At 31.3% G+C, this 24,959-nt stretch overlaps 1 protein-coding gene across 1 annotated transcript in view; it reads left to right on the forward strand.

Moving 5' to 3' along the window:
* Positions 1–24,959, forward strand: part of jbug (filamin-type immunoglobulin domains fbug) — a 302,727-nt gene that overhangs the window by 185,087 nt on the left and 92,681 nt on the right. Inside the window, exons 18-19 of the mRNA XM_075380319.1 lie at positions 18,960–19,118; positions 19,556–19,780. Coding sequence (XP_075236434.1) covers positions 18,960–19,118; positions 19,556–19,780 — 384 coding nt within the window. The remainder of the gene's footprint in view (positions 1–18,959; positions 19,119–19,555; positions 19,781–24,959) is intronic.

Here is a 24,959-nt window from a genome sequence, read left to right on the forward strand (position 1 = left end):
ACATTCTCAGTTCGACCGTTCCTGAGATGTGTGGTTAATTGAAACCCAACCACCAAAGAACACCGATATCCACGATCTAATATTCAAATCCGTGTAAAAATAACTGGCTTTACTAGGACTTGAACGCTGTAACTTTCGACTTCCAAATCAGCTGATTTGGAAAGACGCGTTAACCACTAGATCAACCCGGTGGTATTTGTTTCCACGTTCTGGCTTGCAGCGAGCCACGCTTCTAACTTATCCTGCTCAAATTTTTATTGACCTTAAATTGAGTGTAACTCAAGAACCAATCAACCAATCTTCATCTAATTATTACATGCACAACTTCAGACACACTATTACAGAATATCTAAATCTCAATGAAATTGATGTAATAGTTTTGGAGATCTTCTAGCCACAAAAATTTATACATTATATATATATAAAAGAAACCTCAATCTAAGTAAATTATATTTTCGTACTCTTTATACCTTAAAACGTAAAGGAAATTCATTTCTCCCCCTCCACGCTTACCGAGCGACCGAAAGTAATACCGTACTTTTCTTTGAAAAGTCGGTAAAAAACAATACCCCTTTTTTTTTGTTACAGAGAAATTCTTATTTGTTACAGAAAAGTAAATCGTATTTTTTGCTCTATTTTAACCCTTTAAACTCAAAATTATAAACAATCCTTTTTTTAGAGCGCACTTACATCGTAAGAAGAATGTGTATACAAATTTTCATCAATATATCTTCAGTAGCTTTTGCTGGGCGTTGATTTATGAGTCAGTCAGGAGTTATTTTTTTATAGGTATAAATAATTTAAATTATTATTAATCCATTTAGTGAAGGAAGTAAAAACTGGCAGAAAATTGTCAGATTACACAATTTTCGCTACCAATTTTCAAAATTTCAATCATATCTCAGCTGTTAAATCAACCGATTTGTATAAATGAGGTGTTTTTTTGTAACAATAAAAGGCTTTACATTTTATTTTATTTACGGTATTATTAATGATTTAAATGAGCACTATGGTAAAAATGTTACACTTATTTATTCGTAGAAGATGTTGTTGGGGGTACATTCACACCAAATTCATTAAAATCTTTTATTCCGTTGTTAAGATGTACATTTTTATTAGAAATAACACAAAATAACAGACACAGGGAAAATCAAGCGAGATAGGTTGGAGAATTTCTCCATCTGAACATTTTTGTTCATTTACATGTACTGAATCGGTTCTTTATACAGGATAGAATCAAAAAGTAGTAGGACTGATTTTCTATAGCGCAAACGGAGCGGTGGAGGGGGGTCGAACCACCTGAGCGTGGCAGTGGGAGCCTTCCGAAGAGACCTATATTTTTTCCAGTCGTCTGCGGGCAAGCGGAAAGTAAGCATGTTGATTTCCGTGAACCTCTGTTAAGAAGTTTCGTCGCGATCCGAGATGGAAAAATCTGGAGCAGTGCTACGCCATCAAATTCTGCGTCAAACTCGGGAAAACCGCGACGGAGTCCCTCGGAATGATTAAGGACGCCTACGGGGTTGCTGCCATGAGCCGCTCAACAATATTCGAGTGGCATAAGCTGTTCCGGGAGGGGCGGGAGCTCGTCGAAAACGACCAGCGCGCCGGTCGCCCGTCAACTTCAAGGATTGATGAAAATGTGGCCGAAGTGAAGGCGCCCAAACTTCGTACCTCCTGGACAGACCGTGAATGCCAGTTTTTACACGAACGTGCTTAACTAGTTGCCAAACGCGTCCTATGCGTGTGGCCAGACATCGTCGATTCTTGGAAGCTTAACCACGACAACTCGCCGTGCCAAACGGCGCTGCTGCTGAGGGAGTTTCTGGCCAAGCACAGGGTTGCCACGTTGCCTTTCCCCCCTAAATTGCAGATCTGGCACCGCTGGACTTCTTCCCCTTTCGTCGGCTCAAGCGGGACCTCAAGGAAAACCAATACAGCTCCGTAAAAGACGTCCAAGGGGCTGTGACGGCATCTCTGAAGGGGATCTCGAAAAGCGAGTTCCAGAAGGCGTACGCGCAATGGGAATCGCGTTATACGCGTTGTGTCAAAGCACAAGGGTGCTATTTCGAGGACTACTAAGGATTTGTACCGATTAGTTCAATAAAAAAATTTTAATTTATTCAGTCCTACTACTTTTTGATCCTACCCTGTTTTTTTTTTTGTCTTCAGTCATTTGATTGGTTTGATGCAGCTCTCCAAGATTCCCTATCTAGTGCTAGTCGTTTCATTTCAGTATACCCTCTACATCCTACATCCCTAACAATTTGTTTTACATATTCCAAACGTGGCCTCCCTACACAATTTTTTCCTTCTACCTGTCCTCCCAATATTAAAGCGACTATTCCAGGATGCCTTAGTATGTGGCCTATAAGTCTGTCTCTTCTTTTAACTATATTTTTCCAAATCCTTCTTTCATCATCTATTTGCCGCAATACCTCTTCATTTGTCACTTTATCCAACCGTCTGATTTTTAACATTCTCCTATAGCACCGCATTTCAAAAGCTTCTAATCTTTTCTTCTCAGATACTCCGATCGTCCAAGTTTCACTTCCATATAAAGCGATACTCCAAACATACACTTTCAAAAATCTTTTCCTGACATTTAAATTAATTTTTGATGTAAACAAATTATATTCCTTACTGAAGGCTCGTTTAGCTTGTGCTATTCGGCATTTTATATCGCTCCTGCTTCGTCCATCTTTAGTAATTCTACTTCCCAAATAACAAAATTCTTCTACCTCCATAATATTTTCTCCTATTTTCACATTCAGTGGTCTATCTTTGTTATTTCTACTACATTTCATTACTTTTGTTTTGTTATTGTTTATTTTCACGCGATAGTTCTTGCGTAGGACTTCATCTATGCCATTCATTGTTTCTTCTAAATCCTTTTTATTCTCGGCTAGAATTACTATATCATAGTAATCTTTATAGCATCTTTATCTTTTCACCTTGTACTGTTACTCCGAATCTAAGTTGTTCTTTAACATCATTAACTGCTAGTTCTATGTAAAGATGTACCTACCCTGTATTTGTGCAATTTCATCTCTTGGTGGAAAATAATAACCGTAATCTTTTTTTGTTAATTTTTCCATTTTTATGGATATCTTCATATCGGATAAACCGTATTTTATGAATTTCGGACAGTGATTTCTGCATATGGATAATTAATATCATTTAATTATGGTTACAATTAACTAATGGGGTGTATGATTTCGGTTGAACTTCAAATTATGCCGTAAAATACGTAGTAAATTGGCTTAGTAATCAGGAATTAGTATTTCAGATTGGCAACCACAAAGCCCGTATATTAATTCTTTAGAAAATTTGTGTTCCCGTTATTTGAAGTAGATTCTGTTTTAATCATTGCGTCAAAGAGGTCTACAAAGCTTATTTTACGCTCAGGATGATATTTTACGCATAGGTTGCTCTACTAACAAATGTCTGTCGGTTTAAAAAAAATTAAACTTTTATTCATTGGTACATTATAACATTGTCGCGTTTTCGCGGCTCGACCAAGATATTGAGAGACTAACGACGAAAAATGTTTATATAAATGCGATTTAATTCTCTAAGAACACAAAAAAGTAATAAATAAATAACAATAATAATAGTGGGAGTTTTTGTCCAACACGTTTTTTTAATGTCCAGTAGTTCTCGGCAGTAATGTGAAACTACCATGAAATCATTCTGTATTGTTTAAAAATTATTCATCAAAATTGATACTTTTGGTGTAAAGTCAATTTTTTTTTAATACTTCTATTTTTAGTTAAAATCATTAGCGAATTATCAGTGTAATGTAACTAACGGTAATTGTGTAATCTTGAACAAACTCAGGCTGATCATTCCTAACCACCTTGTTGCTCTAGTGGTGAACGCGTCTTCCTAAATCAGCTGATTTGGAAGTCGAGAGTTCCAGCGTTCAAGTTCTAGTAAAGGCAGTAACTTTTATACCGATTTGAATAATAGATTGTGGATACCGGTGTTCTTTGGTGGTTGGGTTTCAATTAACCACACATCTCAGGAACGGTCGAACTGAGACTGTACAAGAGTACAACATTTCATTTACTCGCATACATATCATCCTCTTATGTATTATCTGATCGGTAAATACCGGAGGCTAAACAGGAAAAAGAGAGGCTGACCATTCCTGAGACGTGTGATTAATTGAAACCTAACCACCTATGAACACCGGTATTTTCAATCTAGTATTCAAATATGAATAAAAGTAACTATATTTATTCAAATTTGAATCTGAAAACTTCTCTTCGAAATCAGCTGATTTACAACGACGAGTTTTCCACTAGACCAACCGGATGAATTAGAAAAAAATTATATTTAAAATGTATTTTTATTTAAAAAATTAAAAAAATGTATACTTTCTGTAAAAGTTATGCCCAGAGAAACAAAAATATATAAATGTCGAATTAAGAACCTTCTCCTCTTTGAAGTCGGTTTTACTAAATTTAAGAAGAAAACATATATATATATATATATTTCTTCCTATATATATATATATATAGGAAGAAATAGAATACAGATACAAATTTTAACATCCTTCTTTTTAAATATTTTTAATTTCTTGGATCTAAAACATCGACAAAATAATGCAATGTGTAATAAAAATTGCAGTAAAATAGGACTATTTTTTATGTTTTATTAAATTTATTCAAGTTAAGGTATTTGTTGGCCGTTTTTAGTGGATTCCCAAAATTTTTCTCGTAAAGGAGTGCGTCAAGTATTTATCGCAATTGTGTAATAATTATTAAAAAAGAAATATATAAACAGAAGTAAATTCGATTGGTAAAATTTTTATTCTACAATTAGAACTATTTGAACTAATTGATGGAGAAATAAAAAAAAAAATCATTTAATAATAATATAAAAAGTGTGAACGGATACGATAAAAATCTAGAGTTATACTTACTAAGTAATAAGTGCAATATTACATCACGGATCTTGGATCTTCGATTCGTGAAGGTCATTATACTAGTTCTATTAAAAAAGGAAAAGTATGGTAAGAATTGAATGAAATGACTATCAACAAAAAAGATTGGCCGTGATATTAAAAAAAAATATTTTTTTTTTGTTTTAGAAAGGCAATAAATTTTAATAATAAATCAATAAGAAACAATCAGTAATTTATAAACAATTAAAAGAATAATCGAAAAAAAACACATTTATATCCAAAAAAATTACAATTAAATTTTAAATCGTACGGAAAGAGTCTCGCAGAAACAATTTTTTGCCGGTCTCCGTGACGCGAATAGTAGCGTCTCAGCCTTTCATCCGGTGGCCCCGTGTTCGAATCCCGGTCAGGCATGGCATTTTCACACTCTACAAAAATTGTCATTCATCTCATCCTCTTATTACAGGCAATTTGTCATCAAAATAGGTTGTATTTGAAAATCCTTACCTACCGATTGATCTTTTCTCCATGCGTTAGGGGTGATGAGGTAAGCTTAACTCCAGATTTTTAACATCCCCCTCCCATAGATTTTTGAAAAACTCAAAAAGATCTTGAAATACTTTTTTCTCTGAATTTATGCATTTTAGAGAAAAGTTTTTCAAACAAAAAATGTAGAGGACATTCTCCTCTACAATTAATGTCTTTTAAGTTATGCCGTATAATTTGATATTGAAATACTAGGTGGCGCTGAAGTTGTAAAAAACGTGTTTTTTCGGTTTTTTCACCGGAAAAAATTGCTTTTCGTCTGTATTGCATTTGGAAAAGTTGTTAATCTCAAAAAAACAGACACCTTTTATTTAAACAATTTTCTTGTACGACTTAGCATTCCAGAGTTATAGCTGTACAATGGCAACGCAGCGGTCCTATTATTACTGTAGCCGGGGAGATCGGCATTGTTCAACGACTAGACCGGTTTCGAACACGTGACCAATTCACAACATTTCACACTTTCACAAGCTACAGCTCCAAAACGGTAAGTCGTACAAGAAAATTGTTTAAATAAAAGTTGTCTGTTTTTTTTTGAGATTAACAACTTTTCCAAATGCAATACAGACGAAAAACCCGAAATAACACTTTTTTACAACTTCAGCGCCACCTAGTATTTCAATTTCAAATTATATGGCATAACTTTAAAGACATTAATTGTAGAGGAAAATGTCCTTTACACTTTTTGTTTGAAAAACTTTTCTCTAAAATGCATAGATTCAGAGAAAAACGCATTTCAAAAACTTTTTGAGTTTTTCAAAAATCTATGGGAGGGGGATGTTAAAAATCTGGAGTTAAGCTTCCCTCATTACCCCAAACATATAGAAAAAACATCAATCGGTAGGTAAGGATTTTCAAATAAAAATACAAATTGACTGTACTGTCTAAAGTAATACTTAACGGTATTCCCGGAGGTTAAAAAAAAGGAAAAAGGTATCATTTTTCCCGCTCAAAAATAAATATTTCTGTTAATAAATAAATAAAAAAATTTCGAACTTTTCTGGAGCAAGAAAAACAGACCGAATTGGTTATACGAAGTACAGAAAGACATGGAAGAATTAGACATAACCCATGTGAAAACCTAAAACGAAAACCGGAAACTATGAGAAATTAAAAAAATAAAGAAACAAGATTCCTATCAAAACCCAAGAAAACAATAAGCCGGGTGTACTCTGAACAAGAAAGGGCAAGAAGATCTGAAACCCTTGGAAATTACTGGCGAAAAAGAAAAGCTGAAAAACAACAAATCAGCAAGAAAAGAAAGAACTTGCCAAAAAAATTGAACTAAAGTGATCCATTATCACTTTATGTCCTAAAAGAAAAAAAAAAAAACAAAAAAAAGGTTTTTAACAAAACGATACTGACATCAAAAAAAAGGTAAGATACTACACATTTATCTTATCAAAATCTGTTATTAATTTAGAATTTTCTTTTAAAAAAATACATGTTAAATATGTGTAATAGATAATAAACGATGTTTAAAAGCTTTCCATATAATAAGAAAAATAAATGAAAAATTTGTTACAAAACCGATTTCATTTATTACCATTAATAATTACTATTAATTATACCGTTGTTAATAATCATTTATTAACAACGAATAATCATAAGAATTGTATTATTTCTGTAAACGTGATATGTATTACATATAAATGAAATCGGGCCGGTAAGAGTTTTGTAACAAATTTTTCTTATTTTACTTATTATATGGAACGCTTAATGATTATTAATGTTTATTATTAGAGACCGGATTATATGGATTTGCATATTAAGCCCATTCTCACCGGTTATTGCATATTTTCTTTAAAATTTAGTGATGATGTATATTTTCGCTATATAATATTTTTCGGTAGAGTACCTTGTTAATAAATGAAATCTTACGTTGTAGCCGGCCAAACCTATTAGCAGCACGGCTCTTAGAAAGAACTTAATAGACGTGCGTCGATTGTTTTGTTAGGATAATATCATTATGAGGCCAAGTAAAGCACAGACTTACGCGAGACAAGGACGGACAGTACCGTTCTGCGTCGCGCATGCCTACTGCAGCACTCCTCCCACTAGGCAGTTAAATTACGCATTTTATTGTTGACGCGTTCCTGTTTAGTTTTTTATTTGTATGTGCAAAGTTAAATGTGTACCGTGTCTTCCAAAAAAAAAGTGTGTCTTCATGGATAGTTGAATATCCTGGAACATTTACGTACGAGTTTGCGAGAAAAATATTTCGTGTACAAAAAAGTTTCAAAGAGAACAGTATGTCAGAACAAGTCTTCATATTGTAGAATTGCAAAAGAAAGATCCACTGCAACAACTTATATCAGCGGAAATTAGCAATGATTTCACTTCCAAAGGTTAACAAAAAAAGAAAACACTTCAGCATGAATTTAGTGAAGCTGCTTACAAGTAATATTCTTCTTCATAAACTTTCAAATTCTATCTTCAAAGATTTTCTGCGAAAATATTGCTTGAATCAAAATATACCAGATGAATCAAAATAGCGTAAAAATTACATACCAACAATTTACCTGCATGTTCTGGAAGAGATACGCAATGAACTCAAGGTTATCATTATTTGGATTTCAGCTGACGAAACTACCGACAGTTGTGGCCGTTACATTGCGAATTTAATTGTCGGTGCAGTCAAACTAAAGCCCTCTTCTTCCTATTTGATGGCCTGCAAACAAATTGAAAAGACATTTCATTCTACAATCGCCAGATTTATGAATTAGGATATTAAAAAATATTTCTTGAATCTTCTGCAGATGCTGCTCCCTGTATGATCAAGGCAGCCAAAGCTCTCCAAGTATTTTATTCCAATTTGATTCATGTGACGTGCTTTGCTCACGGAGTACATCGACTCGCTGAAGAAGTACGATCCACGTTTGGAAATGTAAATAAACTGATTTCATCAACAAAGAAATTGTTTCTTAAGGCACCTGCTCGCAATAAGGCATATAAAGAAAAACTGCCAAATACGCCTTTACCTCCCGAACCAGTGGTAACTCGATGGGGAACGTGGATTAAAGCTGTGCTGTTTTAAAATGAACATTTCGAGGCTATCAAAGGTTTAGTAAACGACTTCAATAGTGCTATGGCAGTTTGTCAGTCCAAGGAACGATTCTAGTATAAAAAAAAACGTAGCTGTGAATAGCACTCATTTTTTCCTCATACCTGCAAATATTAAAAAAACTTGAAACTCAAGGTTTGGCGTTGACTGAATCTATTCAGTTAATGAATAAAATCCGCCAAATGAACTTCACATTGCCGGAGGTATTCCTGTATAATCTTAAAGAAAAATTTGAAAATATTTTGAACAATAACCCAGTCTTTGAACCTTTGTATCAAATTGGTAGTTTTATTAATGGGACGGGTGAACTTTTACCAGAAACAATAAGTGCTAACGTAGCACCCAAATTCAAATACTGCCCAGTTACTTCAGTGGATGTGGAACGATCCTTTTCCACTTATAAAAATATTTTCAGTGGTCGAAGACACAATCTTAATACCGAACATCTGGAACAGTACCTGATTGTTTACGTTTATAAAAGTAATAAAATTTGAAATAATTGTTAATTATCGAATTTATCGATATGTTGTTCAACTACTTACTAATATATGCTGAATCAAAAAAAAATTATTTTTTTATTAAAGTTACATATTTTGACACTTTTCTTGCATATTTTAAGCATTTTTCATGCATATTTACAGGGTTTTATGTTGCATATAATCCGGTCTCTATTTATTATCTATTGCCTATATATTTTTTTTTTGTCTTCAGTCATTTGACTGGTTTGATGCAGCTCTCCAAGATTCCCTATCTCGTGCTAGTCGTTTCATTTCAGTATACCCTCTACATCCTACATCCCTAACAATTTGTTTTACATATTCCAAACGTGGCCTCCCTACACAATTTTTTCCTTCTACCTGTCCTTCCAATATTAAAGCGACTATTCCAGGATGCCTTAGTATGTGGCCTATAAGTCTCTCTCTTCTTTTAACTATATTTTTCCAAATGCTTCTTTCTTCATCTATTTGCCGCAATACCTCTTCATTTGTCACTTTATCCACCCATCTGATTTTTAACATTCTCCTATAGCACCACATTTCAAAAGCTTCTAATCTTTTCTTCTCAGATTCTCCGATCGTCCAAGCTTCACTTCCATATAAAGCGACACTCCAAACATATACTTTCAAAAATCTTTTCCTGACATTTAAATTAATTTTTGATGTAAACAAATTATATTTCTTACTGAAGGCTCGTTTAGCTTGTGCTATTCGGCATTTTATATCTCTCCTTCGTCCATCTTTAGTAATTCTACTTCCCAAATAACAAAATTCTTCTACCTCCATAATCTTTTCTCCTCCTATTTTCACATTCAGTGGTCCATCTTTGTTATTTCTACTACATTTCATTACTTTTGTTTTGTTCTTGTTTATTTTCACGCGATAGTTCTTGCGTAGGACTTCATCTATGCCGTTCATTGTTTCTTCTAAATCCTTTTTACTTTCGGCTAGAATTACTATATCATCAGCAAATCGTAGCATCTTTATCTTTCCACCTTGTACTGTTACTCCGAATCTAAATTGTTCTTTAACATCATTAACTGCCAGTTCCATGTAAAGATTAAAAAGTAACGGAGATAGGGAACATCCTTGTCGGACTCCCTTTCTTATTACGGCTTCTTTCTTATGTTCTTCAATTGTTACTGTTGCTGTTTGGTTCCTGTACATGTTAGCAATTGCTCTTCTATCTCTGTATTTGAACCCTAATTTTTTTAAAATGCTGAACATTTTATTCCAGTCTACGGTATCGAATGCCTTTTCTAGGTCTATTAACGCCAAGTATGTTGGTTTGTTTTTTTTAATCTTCCTTCAACTATTAATCTGAGGCCTAAAATTGCTTCCCTTGTCCCTATACTTTTCCTGAAACCAAATTGGTCTTCTCCAATTGCCTATTATATAAATTTAACATGTATTTGTTTTTTTTAAAGAAAATTTTAAATTAAGAACAGATTTTGATAATAGAAATGTAGTGTCTTACCTTTTTTGATATCAGTATCGCTTAGTTGAAAACAGTTTTATTTTTTATTTTTTGCTTTTACTACCTCATAGGATCACTTTAGTTCAATTTCTGGGCCAGTCCATTTTGAAATCGGTTCTTCTTATTTCTGAATCGTGTGAGTTGTTTTATTGCTGCTTCTTTTCTTTTTGCCTCCATCCTGTTGAGGCGTTCTGATCTTTGGTGTCTGTCCTCGTCTGAATACACTCTGTTGGATTTCTTCTTGATTTTAGGTTCAAATATTAATCATATTAGTTTTAATTAGTTTGTCGTATTTTCCAGATTTTGTGATTAGATCTTCTTTGGAGATTCTCAACTCTTCCATATCTTTTCGGACTTCCTTTATCCATTTCGGTTTTAGTGTTCTTTCCCAGTAAATGTTAATTATTTGGCTTGCAAGTTTGGTGTTTTCTGCTCCAAGTAGGTGCCCCATGAATGAAATTCTTTTTTTCCTGAAGAAATTTGTTAGCGGGTTTATTATTTTTTATACTTTTTCATTTTGGATTATCCTGCACTGTCCTTCTACTATGTTTTTCTTCTTTGTGCTTTATATAAGTTTTATTTATAATATTGAAATTTTTGTTTTTTGACCGGAAAAAATGATATTTACGAGACTTACCATATGGGTTTTCAATTTCATTCTAATTTTTTTGGATTACTATTACACCTTTTACAACAAATTTATTTATGTTTCGATTGAATAGTTGTCCTTTGTTCTTGTTTACCTTTATGCCGATATTGAAGTAATTTTGTAGTCGGTACAATAAAACAACAATAATCAGGAAAATAAAAAAATTCTTTTATTTCATTCTCTCAAAAGTGTATCCTTTTAATTCATTTATATGAAAATATATTCTTGTTTCAAAATTGTTTTTTGTTCATTTTATACCTCTCATCTTTGACGGATAGGAAATTTATTCGTACACCTTCCATCACTCGATATTTTTATCTCGCACAAGATGAAACCAAACTGTAAAAATATATTTTTTTTTATACTCTTTAGTTTATTTCTCTTGGTAAAATCAAGTATAAAAATAAATATAGTTATGTTTGTTATCGCATTAGTTAACGTGTTGTCTCTTCAAAGTCATTAAAATGCTGATTAACCAAATTTTATGTAATAAAAGTCGTTAATTCGCATGCCACATACAAAATATTAAAATAGAGTATTAAGCTACATTTTTAAGATATCAATAGAGAAACTAATTGAAAATAATGACGCATTTAGGATAATAGTATTGAGTTTGACTAACCAAGTATGAAAAATGTTGCTAAAGCTGTCGAGTAATTAATCAAACTTTATTATAAAAATGTATAAGTATATAGTATCAATATATTAGATAGTTTTAAAAATAAAATTAATGAGAAAAGAACGTTATCGGTTAAGTCCTATTAGGAAAAAATAAGAATTAAAGTAGGAGTTCGAAAATTTAGACAAGAGAAATCAATCGCGGAAGAGTTGTCACTCTCCCACTCATGAAAAGTGACCGCCCTGTTTTAATGAATATTAATTTGTGATCTTTTCCTAGGCTATCACTTTTAGATTCCCGGAATTTCCCCTATCTGTAACGACTTCGCTTCATATAATTCTGGTCTTATTTCATATACAGGTTATCTTTTGCAATAATTAACGCTTAGTTTCGAGTTATCTTTTGCTTTTTATTATTTGATTAAAAGTTGCATTTTCTTAGTTGTTAATGGTATCTAGCTGATCTGGAAATTTTTAATGTCTACCCAACTTTATTTTTTCCTGTTTAGTCTCCGGTAATTACCTTTCAGAAAATACTTTAGAGGATGATATGTCTGAGTGTAAAAGAAGTGTATATAGTCTTGTATATTCTCAGTTCGACCATTCCTGATATGTGTGGTTAATTGAAACCCAACTACCAAAGAACACCGGTATTCACGATCTAGTACTCAAATCCGTGTAAAAATAACCGACCTTACTAGTACTTGAACGCTGGAACTCTCGATTCCCAAATCAGCCGATTTGGGAAGACGCGTTCACCACTAGACCAACCCGGTGGGTTAATGTCTACTCAACTAAATTAGATTCGATATGTTCTCTGAAGACAAATTGTTAAGTTAATAATTATAGAATTCTATACATATATGCTATACTATATAGTTTCATTGTTGAATTCAATAGCGATCATTTACATTTTTGATCTTGTTATAATATCTTGTTCTTCGCAAAATTGCTCCACTTATACTAACTATTTTTTCTAACACACAATTAACTGATATCAACATGCTTTACCTATTTCCCACTATCGCAGTTTTCAATAAAAGATTATAAGAAAAGTTCTGTAAGTTGAAAAAGTTTTGAGCGATTAAAAATGTTCCATACATATTAAACTTTAGTAATGCCAACTTTAAAAAAGAAAGTAGTTTAATTTGACCTGACTACATATATATATATATACACAAGTGTACATCGTATATATACGGTGTCCCGTATAAAACGCAACCCAACCTTATATTGGTAGGTGTTGAAATAATAAAAAGGCATGTATAAATATAAATGTAATTTTTATTATTACCATCTATTTATTATTGCCATCTTCTTGAATACAAGCTTCCATTCTTTTTACAGCGTTTCTTGCAACATTTTTCAAAGTTTGTGGCTGGATATTTAAATACAGCTTGTTCAATATTGACTTTCAATTGTTCAAGTGTTCCTGGTTTGTTGCTGTAGGCTTTTTCTTTGAGGTAACCCCGTAGAAAAAAATCCGCCGCAACAAATCTGGAGATCTTGGTGTCCACAAGCCTCGATCGATAACACGATTACCGAAGAATTCCTCAACGAAATCGGAAGTTGAACCTGCGTAGTGCGATGTCGCACCGTCATGTTTTAGCCAGCAGTGTCTATCTTCCTCTTCCAAGAGTGCAATGAACTGAAATAAAATATCCTGATATCGTTCTGCATTAATGGTGTACTCGAAAAAAATAGGACCGATTATTTTCTTCCGCGATATCGCGCACCACACGCCCGACTTCTGCGGGTGTAATTGTTTTTCGTGATAACCGTGGGGATTTTCAGCGCTCCAAATTCTACTGTTTTGGCCGTTTACGTAGCTATCCAAATGAAACCGTGCTTCATCTGTGAAAAATAACAAATCCATAACGTTAATTCCCTCACGCAGAAATCGTCGGAACCGTTGACAATATTGTAGCCGTTTTTCTTTGTCGGGCTCAAGAAGTCGATGAACCATTTGAATGCGATAAGGTTCTAATTGTAATCGTTTGGTCGCCCGATGAACAGTCGATTTAGACAAATTAATTTCAGCAGACAAACGTCTGATCGATTTATTTGGCGAGGCGAGTAATCGGTCTTTGATTTCAGCGACTGTATCTGTATTCAACACTGACGCAGATCTTTTGTGTTCCTTGTTATTAACAGAACTGGTTTCTCTAAATTTTGCAACTAACCTTAATACTGATGTTTTGTTAGGAGCCGGTTTATCTGGGTACTTATGGCGAAACAAATGTTGCACTGCAACCGCTGATTTCGTACTGAAGTACGACTCAACAATGAAAACACGTTCATCTAGCGAAAATACCATCTTGTCTCTACCAACACACTGAACGTTATGATTGCATTGTTGTTACTATCGGTAGTGTTCTACTGCGTCGCCGTGATGTTCAGATGTTGGACGAGCCCATTTCAGTAACGAGTAAGGGAGTAAGCTTGACTTTTGAAATTTCATGGATGAGTGATTGATGGGTTGAGTTTTATATGGAACACTCTGTATAATGGGATTCTAAATAAAAAGTTTTTCTGAATCTGTTTCATTATTTTATTTACAGACCTTGTGTGTGTGTGTGTGTGTGTGTGTGTGCGCGCGCACGCACACGCACACACACACACACCTTTTATTTACACACACACACATCTTTTATTTACTTTAATATTGTTTGACGAGGATTCTTAATCGTATCTATTTTCTTTTCTTTTTTTTTAATAATTAATTATGTATTTTGTGATGCTCCTCTGATCCAGGTGTTAACATGGTTTCTCTTAATCCATCCAGTTAAATGCTGCGGCAGTTCCTTTTAATCATCCATGAAATAGTAGTGTATTATCTAACACGTCCTGAGGTGATCTGTATAATAATTAGTATTATTATGTATCAATCAGAATAAAGATTTATTTAGTCAATTTATCTTATTTTAAAAACATCGAATACAGTCTACATTCTTGTCTTCATATTTTTTCTTCATCAACGTTTATTATTGCTACCTTTTATTCTCGTATAGATTTAGATAACTTCTTTCTCTACATTTATATTTTAGTTTTCTTAAAATTTTTAAGTGTTTTATTTCATTCTGCTTTATCAAACCTTTTTTGACACATCTTCAAATATCTTTTAGTAGAAGGCTTTATTTTTTTAAAATCTCACTCTTAAAATTTATCTGATACGATGAGCATTTTTACAAAGCGATTAACTTGTCTGTTCAATGTTCCGTGTTAATAAAGATTTTCATATTAGTCAATTTTCACTGTAGTTTTGAATCATTGTTTTGTAACAATTCACTTCAGTAATTTTTAAGTTGATTGTTCAAAATAATGATTGTTATTTGTTGTGAGGTTTGTAGCTTCCCAAACTGATTTCACGGATAAGTTAACCAAAACGTAATTATTAATCGCTTTTTGATTTTGAACACGCATTATTAGTTTTATAATAATATTTTCTTTTTCCTAGTTGCTACATCTCGTTTTAATGTTTTGGTTCACCTCACAAAAGACTCATTATTTCTGCTCTGCTTGTTTGCCAGGTTATATTGCAATAAATACAGTTGTAGCCATTCTTATTGTGTAATATAAGTCTAGATGTTTTGCTTTTTTAAACTTTTATTTATTTTATTAAAATAAGCCTTAGTTGAAAGTAAATTTTAAAACTATTATTGAGAATGGAAACGAGTTCGTTCTATGAGAAAATATTTTACGAACTACATAAATTATTTTCCAATGGGAATTTGGCTAAATGGTTTACTGACCAGCACATATTGAGATCATATTTTAAATCAAATTATTGGATTTTTATATGTTTATTTTTTTATAACCCAAATAAATCAAATATGGTTTTAGGATTTTGATGAAATTTTTCAGTAACATTCTTTGTTCCCCACAGAACATTAATGAAAATATGGAATAGCATTTTAAAATGACAGGTTCTGTTTTTCTTAGAGAGGAAAAAATGTTGATATGGAATGAAGGAAAAGTTTTACAGCCTACCTTCTCCTTTTTCCTGTTTAGCCTCTGGGAATTACCGTTCAGGTATTACTTCAGATAATGATATGTATGAGTGTAAATGAAGTGTAGTCTTGTACAGTCTCAGTTCGACCATTGCTGAGATGTGTAGTTAATTGAAACCTGACCACCAAAGAACTCCGGTATCCACGATCTAGTATTCAAATCCGTATAAAAGTAATTGCCTTTAATAGGACTTTTTTTTTGTGTTCAGTCATTTGACTGGTTTGATGCAGATCTCCAAGATTCTCTATCTAGTGCTAGTCGTTGTAAATCTCATGTTGTTTCTAGTGTTGTTTTGTAAATCTCATGTTCTTGCAATTCATTTGAAATTTGGCACCAATTTCAAAAAATAAGTTTCAGAGATTGTTTTGAGGGCAAAGTGAAAATATAAAATTTTTGTTTTGTCAGTGAAATTTTTTTTTTGTTCAATTTTTATTCAAAGATTTTTATTTTTTATTCTTTTTTAATTTTGTAATTTCATCAACAAAAAAATTATAGGGAGGCTTACTAAAGAGACTGCTTGTAATAAAAAAGAACGTTTTCTTGAAATAAAATAATCGTTCAAAACAACTTGCTTCATACGTTGATTTTTCTTCAAAAGTGTGAGTTGCATGTGAAAATGTATCCTCAAAAAATATAAAATTTAATCTTACCTTAATTTTTAAATAAATGGACGTGTGCTGCTTTTCTGGACTAACCGGTAGATATCTTTATATATTATTTTTGTTAGTTATGCTAATAATAAATATTATTGTCAAATAACAATAATAACTATGTTGTTGTGGTATTTAATTATACAAGTATATTACAAAGATTCTTGTTCTATACACATCTTTTTAATTTCTGTAGGTGTGTGTGTGTGTAATGTTTTTCTAGAGGGGGAAGTCATCCTCTTATCATTTAAAAGTATAAAGTAAAAAAATTTAGTCAGTTGGTGCATACAGAAAAAAGGAAAGATAAAGGAAATATTAAAAATATTCTTTCTTACTTTGTACCTTTAAAATAGTTATTTTATTCTATACAAACTTTAATTTTTTATTTATGTATCGCTAGTTGCATCATTATTATTTGTTATGATTATTATTTTTATGTAACGTATGTATAGAGATGAATTATAATTATTCTCTTCTTTTTTTTTTTTTGATTAATTTTTTTATTTCAGAGTAGCATTACTAAGAAAAAATTTAATAAAAAACAATGTTTTTCATTGATTTGTTTTCTTATAACTTCCAGCTAAATACCAAAGAAGTTTTTTTTTGTTATTTATGAAATAACACCTTCAATTTAAAGTGACAAATGAAGAGGTGTTACGGCAAATAGATGAAGAAAGAAGATTTGGAAAAATATAGCTAAAAGAAGATACAGACTTATAGGCCACATATTAAGACATCCTGGAATAGTTGCTTTAATATTGGAGGGACAGGTAGATGGAAAAAATTGTGTAGGCAGGCAACGTTTAGAATATGTAAAACAAATTGTTAGGGATGTAGGATGTAGGGGGTATACCGAAATGAAACGACTAGCACTAGATAGGGAATCTTAGAGAGCTGCATCTAACCAGTCAAATGACTGAAGACAAAAAAACCAACAATTTTTGGTCATATATATATATATATGTATCAAGTATAATTATGATGTGAATACAAGTATTCAGTTATTTGACAGTATATATAAATATATATAATACAAAGAATATAATGTGTGTGTGTGTTGTGATGGTCCATGTAGTTGGTTTTCTAATAATTTTAAATTATCTTTGTTGCCTAATTTTGTACAGTGAGGTGAAGGTCGTCAAACGATTTGTTGTATTCATAATCTGCAATGAAATATGTTAAGGTGTAATTTGTTGATGAATGTAAGGAATTTATGACATCGCATTATGTTGCCCTTGTATAGTAGAGTATGATGTCATCAGCATAACAGTACCCTGTTTAATATTTCATTCATGGTTGCTTGCTAATTATGTATTTCTTGAACGTTCTTAAAATGTAAAAATATTTCAGCCAGGAAGTTTGAAATAGTTGGATCCATTTGTCATCATCTTAAAATGTATTTATTATTTTATGGGTTTAGTGTGTACTAGTTTTTTAATTAGCTGAGCTCAGGTTCGATTCCTGTTAAAGATTTTTCTTTTTTTTCATCTTTCTCATCAAAATACTTCTTGTAAATATAAAAATTGGTAATACAAAGGAATGAATAAAAACATATAATTGTATGGATAATGAATATCTTTACATTTGTTTGGTGATCTTTATGTACACCAAAAATCTTAACAATCATCGGATGGGGGAGTAGTAACATTTCATTTGTCTTTTGTCACATGGAAGGTTCTGAGTTCAAATCCTGGTTAGTTCTTTTTATCTGCTAAAAAAATATTATCTGTAATCTCATCATAAGAAAAAAGAAATAGCAGTTGTAATTTCTTCTTTTCTTTTAACCGACACCAGTCTCTGTAGGACCAGGATAAATAGTTTCACGTATTGGCATATCTTTTCTTTTGTTCCCAGTACATTTTCATTTTACATGAGTGCTCTTCTCGCCTTTGTTGGGAGAATTCTGTTCTTGTTTTTTCTTATGGAATCCTTCACATGTTTTGAGTTTTTGTCTGTGATTTCATGTGTTTCTATCTTTGGTCCTTTTAGATCTTCTTTGACCTGTATGAACCACTTATTAGTTGTCTTTCTATTGTTTCCTTGGTCAAAGATTTCCTTAATTAGTCTGTTAGTATCTATTCTTTTCAAATGTCCATAGAAGACAAGTGTAAATTTTCCTAATCATGACTGATAGTTTATCTACTTTCCGGTAACGCTCATAGTTTTTCATAATTTCGCTCTTTATTCAGTGGGTACAGAATACTTTTTTATTGTTATTTTCTGTACATTTTTTATTTCCTTAAGTTGTACTCTTTTTTGATTATTATATGTAAAGAAATACTTGGATTAAACCTTTAAATAATTTTTTTTTTAGATGACAAATTTTGTAAAAGGATTAATAAAAAAAATCTCAAAAGATTATTTTAATTTTTTACACATTGTGTTTTTTTATACTATTTGTTATTAAAAAGTTTTCAACTAAAATTTTTTCCTGTTTTTGTTTGGTTTACATAATGTATTTGTTTGTAAATTTTTTAGCAACATACCTACCAAACTGTTCATTTGAATTTCTGTTAAATGATTTTCTTTGTGTTACAGGGAGTCCTTGGCGGGTTTCCGTCATGAGTGGCAACACAGTTGGGCCCAAAGCAACTGTTATCGGTGAAGCAGTTCGCTTGGTTCCTGTCGATCATCTTACTTCATTTCAGATCAGCGCTTTAGGTTTTCTTAGAGAAGATATTCGTGCTAATGTTATCAGTGAGTTGTTTTTTTATTTATCATTTGTATTCTGGATATTATACTTTGTTTTTACAATGTTAACTTTTCTTTTCAGAGAAAAAAAAAAGGATCTCTTTTATAGGTATCCTAGGTACATTATATCTGTAGATAGCTTTTTACAATAATAATGAATGAACTTTTTAATACTCCCATAAAATCAGACTTCTTTAATTTGAATTATATTTTATTTTTGTAGATTCTTGATACAACTATAATAAAGTTGATTGGGTGTTTTCGCATATTTTTTTGTGAAATATATAACTAAGTATTTGTGCATAATTAAAAGTTTTTGATGAACAGACTTCATATATTACATTATATTACAATTTTTTTTAAGTAGATTATCTTTTCTGTAAATTGTTTTGCTTTTAAATTGTTTATTTTTACATTTTTAAAAATATTATTTTATTCATTAGGTCCATCAAAGAGGCCTGTATCATCAACTGTTACACAAGAACCTGGTGGTATATATCGTATTGAATTTACACCGAATGAAGTTGGAAGCCATCTGCTTGAAGTTACCGTTGCTGGTGATAAACTACCTGCAGGACCTCTTGTAGCTAAGGTTTATAATTCAGCTTTAATCACTGTGACAGATGTGGCAGCTAGTGGAGTTGTTGGTCAACCGTGTCAGTTTAGAGGTAATAAATAAATTAGTAAATATATATATTATTTAGATTAGTATATAATTATAGGATATGTAGATTACATAAAAAAAAAGCTGGCTAGGGGTTGCATAACTTTCCTGGCTTTGTCCTTGATAGATTTTTTTTATTTTAAATACACCATAAGGTTTTTTTAAAATATTTATGACATAATTGTGCAATATTTAGAGAACAATAGTGAAAAAGATCGAAATATTCAGTTAAAAAAGTTTGATCTGATTTGAATGCCCTCATCAAGTGATGTTTTCCTTAACATTTATGCAATATCAAAATTTAAATTGAGAAAAAAATTAAAATAGTCAATAATTTTAAGTTCCAGTTGATCTCCCCATAAACAAATTGCACTTTAAGTCATGTCCCTTACAGAAAAATATTCCTACATTGTGTACTAAATTAATACAGCTGGATTTTAAATCTTGAAATTTAAAATTTAAAAAAAATAATATTTTAAATATGAATTCCATTCAGATGCCTTGTGTTTTTGGAGTTTAAGAATATATTTACTGTGGTAATTATTTACTTCAATAAGTCAGCTCAATTTGGTGGAGTGTTAACAAGGCTTAAAAAATGTATAATATATAAAAAAAAAAACTGGTATAACATGCTGCACCTTGTCTGATGTGGTCAAAAATCAGGCTAAAGTTTGAATACATTTCAACAAATTTTTACCTTTTTTGTCAATTGGTTTCCAAAATATAAGGTTTCCAAAACAGTTTTTTACTTTTTAGATGTAATTTTGAATATCTCTCATCTCTAAATCCTATCGACGTTAAACTTTTGAATTTTAAATAATTTAACTACTTTCATCTTATTGAAGCTCAATTTTCTCTGATCAATTTACAAGAAGTCAGAAATAAAAAAATGCAATCAATTTATTTTTATTTAGCCCAAAACACCATCAATGTGTCCCATGTATTGAGCTATTTTTTCAAAGAATTTATATTGAGCAGTCTAGAGATATTAATCAGAATATAGACCGCAGACCAACACCTGTACATATGTACATACATCTTCTATTTTCCAGAAATTTCAACCAGAGAATATTTTTGTGTATTTTCGAGTAACAAGTTTGCAATGTTTGAGTTTGTAATGTTGTTTGCAAAATCCTGAATTACAAAATTTTAGCTAATCACTATACTTTTTCTTTGCTCTGCAGCAGGAATAGAGCTATAGCCAAGAAAGTAAAAACAGAGTGATACCGAAAATAGTTTACCTGGAAGGATTAAGATAAATAATGGGAAAACTTTAATCGGAGTGGCACTGCAAATACACAGTTTTACACAGTTCTTCTTTTTTTTCTTTGTTGACAAAAAAAAAATAGCAGCTTACCAGTAACTTATTGAGACCTCTACTTAAATTAAAGGCTTTTAAAATGCCATTACAATTTATAAGTTACATGTCACACATATAGACAAAAAAAAATTTTTAATGTTTCTCTAAGGGTGATACCATTTCTTGAATTGCTTTTTTTGCGTATATTACAGATCTATAAATACAATTTTTCTTTCACCCTTAGTTTTAAATAAATTAAGCTTCAAAAAATATAGTTAAAATCTGTAAATTTATAATTTTGCATAGCCATACCTGTGTTAGAATTATTTCACTGAGGCTTTTATAAATAGCCTGAGGCACATTCCGAATTAATGTCCAACAGCAATCGGCTAGCACATTAGTATTCCATTTCCCTTTATAGCGACTTTCCATCACCGAAAAGTCTTGGTGGAAACATCCACTGTGTTCGTCACTTACATCTCCGAGGTTGCGAAATTCCAGATATGAGTGGAGGAAATGTATTTTCAAACACATATTACATCCCATAGCTCTGTATGAAGTAAAAACTCTATTAACAATATCGTGGTAATTGTTGGATTTTTTCAAGAAAACTTTTGTAAAAGTCTTTAAATGAAGCCCAAGCACTTTTTACATTATTTAACATCGAGTTAAATACATCATCTTTGACCAACTCTCTTATTTGAGGTCCAACAAATATTCCTTCTTCAATTTTTCCTTCACTTACATTCAGAAATGTCTGCCTGATGTACAGAAATCCTTCTTCATAGGTTTTACAAAATTTTTCATTAGTCCTAGCTTGATATGGAGAGGGGTAAAAATATTTTTTTGGGTTCAGTTAAGGGCCCATGAATAATATTTTTCCCATTTGGAGTTAAGTTGTCTCGTTTCTTTCACTCATATTGGTAACGTAATGTTTATCCCTAGCTCGGCTGTCCCATTCACAAAGGAAACACATGTACTTAGTATAGCGTTACTGCATTTCTAACAAAATAGCTATAACTTTCAAAATCACCGCATATGTTCCAACTATGTTTTTTGTAATTTATTTTTTCAAGAACGTCTTTCATCACATTGATGTCTATTTCAAATTAATACCATAAGCAATTGGTATCGAAGAATATTTGTCACCATTGTGTAGTAGAACCATTTTTAAACTATACTTGGCAAAATCTATGAAGAGGCGCCAGTCCTCAGATTTATGAACTTGTCCGAAGTGTAACATAACCTCATCAATATTTGTGCAATAAACCAAATTTTTTCATCAATAAAGTACTGAAAAAATTCTTTTTGTCGGCTTTAGAAGCCCAAAATTTTTGTTATTTTTTTGAAGTAAATTACCTTGCAGTCTTGTTCCTTAACGGTTCAGCTTGATTTTTTGATAAATTTAAATCTGTAACCAAGTCATTTAATTCACCTTGTGATATAAGATGTGGCTTATTGAAAGGTAATTCAAGATCAAAATCATTGTTGTTTTCTTCAGTACTGCCTGATCTTTATCGCTACTTTCGAAAATTATATTCACAGGTGGCTCAGGAACTGAAATAATTTCAGTGTGAGGTACAGACCTAATTGCAGATTGCAATGAAGGATATTTTACAGTAGTTTTAGATTTTTTAGAAATTCCAGTTACACTTGTTAAACAGAAGTAACAATCTGTTACATGCCATAGGTACATTTGTCATAATATGTGACCTAAGTTAATAAAAAATGAGCTAACAAAATACAATATAGGAGCTTAAAATGCTAACTATACATTGAAAAATAAAAATCCTTTAAATTAATTAAATCGAAAGATTCGAGTTCATATTCGTTTTCAGCATAAAAAAAAAACATTTTAGTAAACAAAAATTATGTTTATCAGTGTCATTTTTCCTTCTTCAATAATTTTGCTGTTAAATTTTTTGTGGTATCCATCTTTTCTTAGATCTTGAATAGCTTATTTACTTTTGTGTTTTTTTTTTTGTAATTTCAGGTAATTTTTAGAATGTTTCTTGATCAAATAAACCTACTAAAAATTTAATTTTATCAAATCAAATTCTGCTAAAATCTTGTTTTGAAATTTTCTAAGATTTGGTTGCAAGTTTATGTGATTTTGTTGCAGAAAAGTTGTTATAAAATTTCTCACTCATATCTACTGTAATCTTCTTTTTTTAATATTGTTGAATTGCTTTGCAGATATTCTGGAAATTGGAAAATCTTTCCATAATATCTTTCATTTTTATACAAAATATTTTTATTGACTAACCAGATTTTTATTTTTAATCATTATTTTTGTTCTCACTGGATGTCTGGATCTGAACAATACTGGTTTGCGTAATTTTACTATTCCAACGAATATAGCTAGAATTGGTATAAATTATAAAAAGTATAATTAGTTACGGATTATTTAAAGTATTAAAGAGAAAAGTATGGTGATCGTGCCAAGAATGTAGGTATCAGTTTTTTCTGCAAATATTTACATTTTAAGGTACTACTATTCATTTAGATCAAATGCATGTTTTGTTTGAAAGTTTTTGTATTTATTTTTTTATTTATATTTTTTTTTATTGCATTTTTTATTTCTTGTACTACTGCTGTTTTTTTGTATTTGTACACCGGATTGTATAAAGATGCCTTGCCATCTCTGCAGATTACTGTTGGTACAGTGTCTCTGTACTGTGTTCCTATTTATTTCTTATGAATTTTCCATAAGACTCCTGGTATTCCATGCAGCTTTCTGGATTCGGGGTCTACAGGCAGCTACATCCTTTGTTTATGGAGTGTTGAGTGAGGTGTAGTCTTGTACAGACTAGACTGGCTTCCTATGTAACCGGTATTAAATTTATAAATGTGCTTGCATATGTACGTATGTGTGTTGCACTGTTTTTGGCTTTATATCTCAGGATTAACGTAACCAATTTTCTTCAAATTTGGTTCAAATATATCTGTTATTATATTCATATTTTTCACAATTTGTTAAGGTTGTTAAAGATATCTCAAAATAAACAGTTTTGATTTTCTGCAAAAGCATTTTAAAGAAAACTATTAAAGTGAATTTTTTATCTAGAATGCATATATAAATAATCCAAAAAAGGTTTTTCAAAAAATTAACTCCATCTCTTAAAATTGAAATTTGTTCGTTCACCGTATCTCCCTTTGGTTTAAATATTTTTCAAAAATTTATGAAAGTTAAAATTTATTCCCCAGATTTAGAGCATTAAAATTTATTCCCCAACTCTAAAAAATATATATTCTGTTTTTTGCTCTAACTCTTTTAATTTTAATTATTAATAAATCGAAGTCATGCAACACCAGCTTTTTTTTTTTTTTAAAGTAAGAAATAATGGTTAATTACTTATGACATCTGATTTATGTTGAGTAAAAATACAATTTAAAAGATATTATTTTTAATTTTTTTTTAAATCAATGGTTTCTAGATCTTGTAGTCTTCGAACCAATTTCTTTCAAAATGTGGATGATACTTCTTAACTTATAATATCATATTTGTAGTTAAAATACATTTTTAAAAGTTAATCTTAGCGCATAATATATGAACCAAGATTTTTCATATCAAATTTTATAAAAATTTTGAAAAGATTTAGTGGATTGAATATTTCTTTTTTCTGAACATAAGATAATATCTACACGACAGTATGGCTTTCTTAAAGGAGTAAGCTGTAATGAAGCCATTGCTCACATAACTGACTATATTTACAGTAAACTAGAGGGTAAGCTGTTAATCTTTATTGACTTAGCCAAGGCTTTTGATACTGTAAATCATAGGATTATATTGGCAAAGTTATATAGAATGTTTCTAAAATGGTGGGCGGGCTATACTTTTTCAGATTTTACTTGTAAAACTAAAAAAATATCCTTAGAAAAA

This window comes from Lycorma delicatula, chromosome 12 (assembly GCF_047948215.1).
Source record: "Lycorma delicatula isolate Av1 chromosome 12, ASM4794821v1, whole genome shotgun sequence".
Taxonomy (NCBI): domain Eukaryota; kingdom Metazoa; phylum Arthropoda; class Insecta; order Hemiptera; family Fulgoridae; genus Lycorma; species Lycorma delicatula.